The following is a 10,037-nucleotide window of genomic DNA, read 5'->3' on the forward strand; positions in this document are numbered from 1 at the left end:
CCATTGAAAGGAGCTGCTGGAAGCACAAATAGCTACCAAGGCTGGAGGGTGTCTGCTGAACTGCTCCACCCTTTGGCGCTCTTATTTTGGGGGAATCGCAGTTTAGAAGTCTAGTGAATATACAGCTCATGTTTCAAGGCTCTTGATTCAAACTGCATCCCGGAAATCTGAACAGCAGAAGGTGAGTGAGACTGGAAAGTCTGCAGCCATTCACAGTACTAAAATGCCTCAAATTAGAAAACAGAGCAGCACATATCCATCCCCATTGGCCATTTAGGAAAAGGAGCGAGCTGGGTCTGGCTTCTCCCCAGTGAGCGGCTCAATTCCTCTTTGGACAAAGCCCCATCATCCCAACAGCCAGTGACAGCCTGAAACACCATCCATGTCACAAAACACAGAAGTTTTCAAGATTCACCCGTTTGCTGTGTCAGAGTGGTAGGGGCGCTCTCTCCGCCATTAATGAGTGTGATTACACTGATGTCGTAATCAATGCCCGGCTCCAAGCCTGTGACTGTGTAGTATCCTACTGAGGAGTCCACAAAATCTTCAAAAATAGGGACACTTTCTCCTGCTGCAACTACTGTGATGCGGTAACCAATAATAGTGGAGGCATTTAATGGGGTCCACCTCAGGCCGATGCTTGAGTCAGTTATGTCAACAAAGCTTAGGTCAGTGAGTTGGGGCACCTCTGATGAGTTAAAGAGCAAACGGGAAAGGCAAAGACATACAGAGGCAAAAGAAAGACAAGGGAGAAAAAAGCAGTGTTCATCACTATTAACATTGACAGCACTTCAGAAGCAATTGCGGTGATATGCAGAATTTCTCTTGGGGTTTGGGGGAAAAGGAGGTATTTTGGTGGTTTGAGTTTTGGGGTTTTGCATTGTTTCATTTTGGTTTTTTTCCTTTTTCTATTGTACCTTTCAATGCAGTCTCCAGCTGCCTCTCCAGGCAGCCAGAAGCTGAAACCCTGATCCCCAGAGACAATGCACTTCCACTTCAGACATAAAATTTTCAAAAAGACTTACAAGAGGCACTTAACTTGCAACAAATTTATATTGAGCAATGATGAGTCATAAAGACCCACCATTTTCTGATGAAAATAGAAACAAGTAAAACATACCTGATTTTTTGGGGTGGTAGAAAACAAGAGATCAAAGCCTATTAACATGTAAATAAAACAACTCCTATGAAATAATAGTTGATTGACCCTCTAGAATTTTTGTCTTATTCAAATGTTAAGTCTTAACTTTTATCATTATGATCACAGAAGTATCGACTTCTTTGAAGGGGCTAAATTGGCTTACACCCTCAGCTGGTGAGAACCAACACAAAGCTTCAGGGTGGATCATCCACTGGCCAGACTATTTACAATGGACTCGGAAAAAAGGCCTCAAATCCCTTGAACAGCTTGAGGATCTGGCCCACAATTCCTCAAGTTCTACTTACCACTAACTGCTGCAATATATGTGCTAAAAACAGATGATACAGAAAAGTAAGCAACAAAACACTTTCTTGGAAAGATGGCAACTGGTCAAAAATGATCTTTAGGTGATAAGAATTCTGTAGGAGTGACAACATCCCCACATTCAGAGGTTAAGCCCAGCACATGATATGGCAAAGAGGCTGACTTGACTTGTTGGCTAAATTGTTCAAAGTCTCAGAACTGAGCCACTCAATAAGGATCCTTTGTAATGACCTTCTAGATATTGCCTACATTTCTGTATGGCAAACAAGCACAGCTGTGATTGTTTTCCCTACTGATATTATTCCTATTAGCAAAGCTGTTCTTTTCCTGTATTTTAGGACCAACAGAATAGGGCAAGGAGTGGGGACTGTTAGATGCATCTTGAATTGACAATGGCCAAACCCTTAGTTGCTCAAGTCAATAGATTGGTATTGATTTAAGCCACAAGATTTGGCCGTGTAACTTTGGCAGGGTGATCCTGAAATCAGTGGGAGCTAATGGACGCTCTCCCTCACTCAGGATCAGACACCAGTAGGTGAGTCAAAGATGCAGGACTTGGTATTCATTCTGTTGGATCACTACAAGTTAGCTTGGAAAGGAATTATGGGACAGTAATATTGCAAAAGACTGGCTTTAACAATAGTGCTTATGTTCTATTTTAATGTCCTTCTAGTGAAAGACTTGTTTTACAGAATGGATGCAAAAAAAAGCCAGTTTTCTGTAAAATCATTGTTTATCCATATGGAATGCATGTACCATATCACCTTTAAAGAGTGCTAAGAGCCAGAGACATACATTCTTAGCTTTCCCCCACCAGAAGATGGTAAAGGGCTAAAGCTATTACTGCTTTAATTATGCAGCATCACAGTATTAGTTCACCCCAGGGAGCATACAGCACTTCAGTGAAGCATGGAAATTTTAAAGCAGTGTTATAAGAGCAAGCAAACACAGTAGCTGGCATCATTTCAGGGCTGAGCAGAAACGAAAACAAACAAACAAAGCCCTCACAAAGGAAAATGAAATGAAACCATTTAGGGAGATGCATATTAATTTTGCTACTGTGGCTACAAGAGGTAGTTTCTGCTGTCCTCGCAGCATGTAATGCGAGCTGGTACACACCACTTTGTCCCAGAAGTGATGGACCTTTCAATCCTGGCTTTCCTCTCCATTGTGCTGAAGCGATCGTCTGCCACTGTTGCTGCTAAAATCTCTCCTGTGCTCGCTTCCTTCTCATACCTCTCTTCATCTGCTTCCTATTCCCACCAGCTGTGCTCCAGATGCCAGGGCACTGCAGGGCCAAGTTAAATTCCTGTTGCTCTTAGCAAACTGATAGATCCATCTCTTTACCACCACCCTGTTGACATGTAGGTTGTCCATGCAGAGAAGTACATGGGCATAAAACCTGCTCTGTCACATGCTGGCACATGGCTATTCTGCTTCTTGAGACTAATACGAAGCCTAAGGTTTCTGCCATCAGACTAATAGATGTTCTGCAACGCAGAGCTCTCAGGCTCAGCAATTTGACTTTAAGTAGCTAAAACTGCTGCTTATTCTTTCATTACCTTGCGTGATAGTTTCGGAGATGGGGACACTCTCCTGGTCATCCTTGACTGAGTAAACACTGACATTGTACTCCACACCAGGGTTTAGGTTTTCAAAGGTGCAAGTGGTCTGATCTGGACCCACAACTTCCTCCAAGGTAGAGCCTTGCTGTCCATTGGTAGGAGCAGTGGTTACTCGATACCCACTGATTCCTGAAATACAGATATACCAGTATGCAGTAATCTCATGCTGTTTTGATTTACATCAGATCTCAGTATGAACAAATGAAGGAAACACATCACATTTTACAAGTGATTTTGCCACCGTAAACCCAGCAGGCCAGAGGCTGCTTTGTCAAACACCCTGAAATGAGCTTCCCAGGAGGTAGCTGTGCCACTCTCACACAGCTATTCAGTTCCCTTTGGAACAGTTCTATTTCAGTTCCCTTTGGAACCTTACCAAACTGGAAAACTCATGACATTCCAAGAAAAGATACATCTACTGGCTGAGATTGAAGGTTTTATAAAAGTTTTCAATCTTTGTTTTACAGAATTCAACTGTACAGCTCCCATCAGCTATTGTGAGAGAAGAGTTCATGTAGAACACTTCCAGAAACTTCATGCTTACTCTCGGTGAGATGAACTCACTGTTCACTGCCAGAAATCTTTTGGGTTCATTTTGCTTTCCTTCCCTTGGACTTTTCTTAAATCACTGGAGGTATTTGAAGAAATCCTTCAGATCACTAAAACAGCTGAAATATTTAAACACATTCATACTCCAGAAAAGTATCTTACACAGAATGTAAACCATGAAGAGTCCTATGGCAACCTATACTTAACTGTGAATTAGATCCTTGATTATGTCTAGAAATATATGCATTTTTCCTTAAATGAATCAACACCAAGCACCCTATCAATGTCAACTTAATGAACTGCAAGGCACTGCAGAACAAATGTTACATTCTGGTACAACAGGAGGATTGTGCAGAGTGTGAGTTCACATAGTTACCTGGAGTTGTGCTTCTATCCCAAGAGACTACCAGGATCCCAGTATCAGGATTGGGCTCCAGGTGCAGGTTGGTTGGTGGAGCCAATGCTGCAAGTGTTCAGACAAATGGGTCACTTACGGCATAGAGAATCATGCTAGTTCCCTCAGCATCCCTCCTCCCTGGATTATATCCTTACTCTTCAGACTTACTAAATAATATTCTCCTGAAGTTATGACCCTGCATTGCATGAGCTAGTGCTACTGTCACCTATATATCAAAAAGAAAAACACCTTCCAGACCATGACAGGAGGAAAAGACTAGAACTGACTCCCAGAAGACAGCCATTCATCTGGGGAGCACAGGGGAAGCAAGTGGAAGAAGGAATCATTATGAAAAAGGAAACATGTCGTACGTGTAGTTACTCTTCTGATGATTGGAGTGTCTCTCTCCTGGCCGTCCATCAAGACTGTGAGGCTGTAGGTGTACTCCACTCCAGGGGTCAGGCCGGATATCACAATGCTGCCAGAATCAGAGATGACCTCCCGGGGAGCCTCTCCACCTTGGCTTGGGCGCACACCCAGCTGCAGAGAAGCAGCAAAGTTTGCTTTTCAGCCTCAAATGTTCCCATCCGAGGTAATTATCAGCATTCTGACTTATTCAATACAAGTATCATGGGCCTGCATGCTTCATGACAACTGTCAGATGTCTCACTGATGAACTTGACCTGAAGGTCAGATGCTGGCACTGACCTCTGCGGCCTAGGTATGCCCCTGTAAGCAGCATGTCTTTTACATCTCTGTGCTACTATCTTCACTGCAGTCTACAGTAAACAGCTTTACTCTATCCTGCCTACCACAATGAAGCAAGAGGAAAATGAAACGCAGGACTTCGGGTTCTCCTACCTTGAAACCAATCCTTGGGGCAGGTGTCCAGGTGATGACAATAGAAGTCTCAGTCACTTCTGTGTTAAAAGGAGGAACAGAGCCAACAGGCTGATCTGTGAAGTGAATTGAGAGAATTGAAGTCTAGCTGCTGTGATGGCACCGGTTAAAAGACCTGAACTAGAGCAGTCCAAATAGCAAGAAGTACATAAGACACTGAACTGTACTACTTTTGAAAATTCAGTGATTTGGGAGGGATCCGACAGATGACTTCTGTCTGCTGCTGGGCTTGAGAGACACAGCATGCAAGCGGTCTAATCACAGCCAGCGTTCTTATTGTTCCTGAAGAAAATGAAAGTATTGAAGCAGGCCGTGCAAGTACTCCATGCATCCAACTCCAAGAATTTGGGGAATATTGTTTTTTGCATGATATCTAAAGTGTTCCTTAACAACCACTTATTTTCCTTTACCCACCATATGTCATTCAATCAGAGGAACACTACATCATTGTCTGTCATCCAGCTGTCCCAGCTAGGACCATCTCATCCCTCACCAACATCTTCAGCTCTTTTGAAGTCAGTAGAGTGAAAGGGAGCTCAAAGTCAACCAGAGGAATCTGTGGTCTCATTGATATCTGTCAGGAGCATCACACAGAAGCCAAAGCCTTTGTGTACCCCAGAATCAGCCTACATAACTCCACTGAGTTTAATCTGAATTGGCCTCATTACTAGAGAAAAGACTTGGTTTATTAATCTGTAGCCTTAAACTGGACTGGTTTCATTCAGATAAGCCAGAATTTGAAGGCAATATTCATCTAAGATATCCAATCATATCCTAATTGAGAAATATTTATAGATAAGGCTGGCTGTCAGCAAAAAGCATCTTGCCAATGTCAACAGCATTACCCTGATTAAAAGTCTGAACCCTTATTTTAATTTCACAATTGTTCTAAAAGAAACCACATTCTCTTTTGAAAAGAGGATGTGGTTCTGGGCTTGGATGGCTTCGAATTTGTTCGTTGATATGACTGCTTCACCATTATTTAAACAGTGAATCTATTTGTTCTTTCGAGAAGTATGCATGGGTTCTTACAAAACTCCGTTTCCTCCCAAAATTTGCTTAGTGTTTCTTCCAAGCCAGCAACACAAGTACAGATGACTGAAATGTTAAAAAAAAAAACAAAAACAGAAAAAAAACCCAGGATAGGATGCAAAGTTTGTGTTAGTTTTTGTAACTGCAGTTGAGCTGCCTTAGATGGTATGGTCGGGCTAGAGAAATGACTGCCTTCAGCTTTATACAAATGACAGACTCATTATTCCTTCCCTATTTGAAGGAAGCTGTTTGCTTTCCTTGATTTGTCATGCCAAAACCAAACAACTGGAAAGATCAAGCAAAATGAAATTTCATTCAGTTAAACAAAAACTGAGGTACAAGCAGTAAGCTTTCCCCTTTCATTTTTAGTCGCCAAAAAGCTGAAATATATTTTACTAAAAGCATTTTGATGCAAATAACTCTCTTTTTCCTGCCAAATAGTTCAGAAAGAAGAACAAGGAATATTTCCCAAGCAGTTCTGCTGGAACACTACTTCAAAAGTCTGCTTCTGTAAACCAATTCACAATGGCCACTTTCAGCACAAGTTCTGAAGAAAGCCCAGGGCATTAGGGAGGAGGAATATGTGCCTGCTATACTTACAAGTTGTAAAGACTCCAGTTGCTCTAGTGCTTTGCAAGTCATCTTTAACTGCCACAAGGTACACTGTGTACTCAGTGCCAGGCTGCAGGTTCCTGAGAAGGTACTTGGTAGCAGAAGGTCCCACATTGTAGGTCCTTGGTTGTCCCCCTCTTGTGGGACCTGCAGTCAGCCGGTATCCCGTGACCACAGCACGGGGCCGTGTCCACAACACTAACACCGAGTGCTCCGTGGTGTTGAGAAATCTCAGGTTGGTGGGGGCATCAAGCTCTGGGGAAGAAAAATTATAATATACATCAATTTTCAAGCTGAATCTCTACTTTGCCCCTATTTCCAAAGCACATCCATTACCACGCAAAAAAACCATGGGTGTACAATGAGGTTGTTGAGCCCGTATTTCTCACTCAGTGCATGAGTGCAACAGTAGGGAAGACAGAAGGTGGGGACCATGAGAGCTGGAAATCAAACTGAAATGTGTCTCAGTACCATCTGGTAATATGTTGGGTCAGGCAGACCTGCACATTCTGGGCTGTGCCAGTTTGGGTTGCTGTCACATGTGCCTGTCCCATGGGGAATTCAGGCCAACGGCTGAGGCGAGACAGATGAATCCAACCACACTCAGGAATTTCAATAGTTTCTCATGAATGCTGAGCATTTTTTAAAAATCAGCTCAGTTTAGACTTGTCAGCATAAGCATGGAAACCTAACTTTAGCTCTTTCTGGTTAAAAAGATTTATTCTTTTACGTCTTTGCCCAGCCCTATTCCCTGCCCACTCAAAATCCCTTCCCAAAACAAAACACCCCCAGTCTGTCATTTTAACATAAAAATAAATAACAGCCAGGAACTTTCTGCAGAAAACTAGTTCCTAGATCTACTTAAAAATAATCACACAGTGGAACTGACTATACAACAATTCTAAGCATGCTCGTCTCTCCCATGGGACTCGTGCAACAGCTCTTATCAGGCTTCCACCCCTCTTCATCACTGCCTCTGGGAAGCTGCTAAAACTGATAAACCAGAAAACTATACAAACAAGATGCTGAAGCCACGTAGCTTCTTCAGCAGCGCACTGGAGTCCAGTGAATGGCGGAGATGTCACTACCTTTGGCTGAAACAAAATGAGGTTCAGAGAGGGAAAGCCACTTAAGCAATTTGCCCCCACAGCAGGCAGGGTAACAAGGTTTTCCCACCTTTCCTAGGTCCCAATCACATGTTGAAATTAAGAGCGGTGAGGACAGGTTCCATCAATGCTCTTTCTTGATGGCTAATGCTTTTTTCTCCTCCTAAGTAAATAACATTTTTGTGATAAAAATTAATGTTTTCATCACTCTTCCAGTGATTCAGTGGGAAGCACTTTCTGTCTCTTTTGTTTTCTCCCTCTTTGAGGGGGGAAGGAAAAGGAAGAGAGGACTTCCTTCTTCCACCACTTCCAAAGACTGGGGAGATAGTTCTAAAAGACAAAGGATGAGTGTGATTCTCCTCAGGCCCATCTCCAACCCACGGGCTGAGAGCCAGCTTTATCTCTTCTTGGAACTTAGATCTAAGTCTCATCTGACAAGGGTTGTTTCTTCCTCCGATTTGTAGCCTACAGTCAGTTCTTTTCTACACAATTTAATTTGCCAGCTCTATTAGGCTTTTATCACTTCCTCTCCCCATACTAAAGGGAAAAGGGGAAGATAAAGAGCCACACAGACACACAGAGTTTATTTGTAGACTGCTTTTTAACAGAAGGCCAAAAAGAGAATCACATTTACACCGTGGGAAGAGACTTTTGCTGCAGGGTTTTCCTTGGGAAAACATCTGAATGATTTCTGTTTCCCAGGACTTTCGATTACAGGATGCAGTTTATGTGAATACTTTCTGAAATGCGGTTTAGGGTGAAGCAGTTAAGCGGATGCTCATAGCCTATGGAAAATTATTCCAGACATTTGCAACCAGCCCTGTGCTCTTTGAATTAAATGTCTATGCTCCAAGGTACGCCTCTGTGTGTGCTCTACACCTACTCAAGGCTCCTGAAAACAGCTACAAAACCTTACAGATCTAACTGTAAAGTGAGCTGTTCTAAATGCTTCCAAGAGAGTTCAGACTCCTAAGTCACATCCTTACTTCTGAAAGCCTCACTTGAAAGAGGAGGGAGAGTGTTCACACCATCTATGTTACACTCAAATCAGATACCTATGTCAAAGGACAAAGATAAGGATCCTATTCTCTCTGTGTAGTCAAGGGAGATCATAAGAGGGAGAGGCACTATTCACAGCTCCTAACTTTATGGATGTAAGTAAATAGTATTTTTCAAACAGCATGACTATATTCACAGGTTATCCTATTTCCACTCCTTCTCATTTCTCTTTATAGGAATTCTGGGCTGGATTCTCAAAAGTTGCTTTCATTTACTGAACAGCAGTAAAGTGTTGGAATAGCAGCAGATACGCATAGCTGAATTTTGGTCCTTTGAATAATATGACCCAGTCAAAGAACACCACAAGCACCAAGTCACCCTTCTACTGCCCAATAAATAGGATCTGTTCAAATGAACCACAACCCAGGTTCTGTCTGATCTGCTTTTCTTGGATCAAAAATGGAGATAACCACCTGAACTAAACTCCCTCTCTTCCATCCGAACACCTACGTCTTGCCCAGCCACTGCTCCAATCCTCTGCACTTCTGAAAGCAAAAAGCAATGCCTGACAGACTCTGTACTTCACTTATCATCTTGCCTCACACTGGTGGCATGTTGCACTGCCACTAGATCATTAGCAATCGGGTTCTGAAAGATCCTGCACGACCCTTACTGAAAAATAGATGCTCCCCATGGCTTTTGCCAACAGTCAGGTGAGGTCACTGCAAACCAGTTTCCCAGGTTTCACTGGGATGACAGTGAAATTTCTGGGGTGGTGAGAGAGCCTGTGGAAAGCCAGGCCTGATCTGTAGCTGAAATGTAGTCCTTTTGATGACCAGGCCTGTCCTTACATGTGCCTGCACAACTGCTGCTGACAGTGGAACCAAATAGGTATGGAGCTGTCAGAAAGGAGATAGGGATTTTCAGAGCAATCTCAGTGAGGCTTCTAAGTCATGCTGAAATCTGCCTTAAGGTATCCTCAATAAAAAACTATCACAGGCTGTGATCAGTGTTGTAAAAGAACTGCAGGGCCCATCAATTCTCAGTCAGTAATAAAAAAGTTGAATTCCAGCCATACGAAATTGTTTTAAAGTGCCATGAGAGTTAAACTCCCATTGGAAAGCCCTGGAGGAGGACAGATCTGCTGAAGAGATTATTGTTTGAGTGAATGTATTCCCAGCCCTGTCATTCTAGTTATGGGATACCTCCTGGGCCATAAGTGTTGCACTTTACGTGCTCTGTTTATATATTTCTCTAAGCGACAGAGAAATATGCACTTCAAAAGGTTGAAAAAAGCACGAAGAAAAGACACTTACTGGTGGTTTGCTGTCCAGTCAGAGGTTTGCTTTCCC

The 10,037-nt window shown here is 42.8% G+C and overlaps 1 protein-coding gene across 1 annotated transcript in view; it reads right to left on the reverse strand.

Annotated features, from left to right (window-relative positions):
• FN1 (fibronectin 1) overlaps positions 1-10,037 on the reverse strand; it is a gene marked incomplete at its 5' end in the record, with an annotated part of 54,113 nt that overhangs the window by 20,205 nt on the left and 23,871 nt on the right. Inside the window, 7 exons of the mRNA XM_010195150.1 lie at positions 416-688; positions 3,028-3,219; positions 4,016-4,102; positions 4,408-4,576; positions 4,898-4,992; positions 6,569-6,835; positions 10,002-10,037. Of these exons, the coding sequence (XP_010193452.1) occupies positions 416-688; positions 3,028-3,219; positions 4,016-4,102; positions 4,408-4,576; positions 4,898-4,992; positions 6,569-6,835; positions 10,002-10,037 (1,119 nt within the window). The remainder of the gene's footprint in view (positions 1-415; positions 689-3,027; positions 3,220-4,015; positions 4,103-4,407; positions 4,577-4,897; positions 4,993-6,568; positions 6,836-10,001) is intronic.

The sequence above is a fragment of the Mesitornis unicolor genome, unplaced genomic scaffold (genome assembly GCF_000695765.1).
Source record: "Mesitornis unicolor isolate BGI_N332 unplaced genomic scaffold, ASM69576v1 scaffold4862, whole genome shotgun sequence".
In the NCBI taxonomy this organism is placed as follows: Eukaryota; Metazoa; Chordata; class Aves; order Mesitornithiformes; family Mesitornithidae; genus Mesitornis; species Mesitornis unicolor.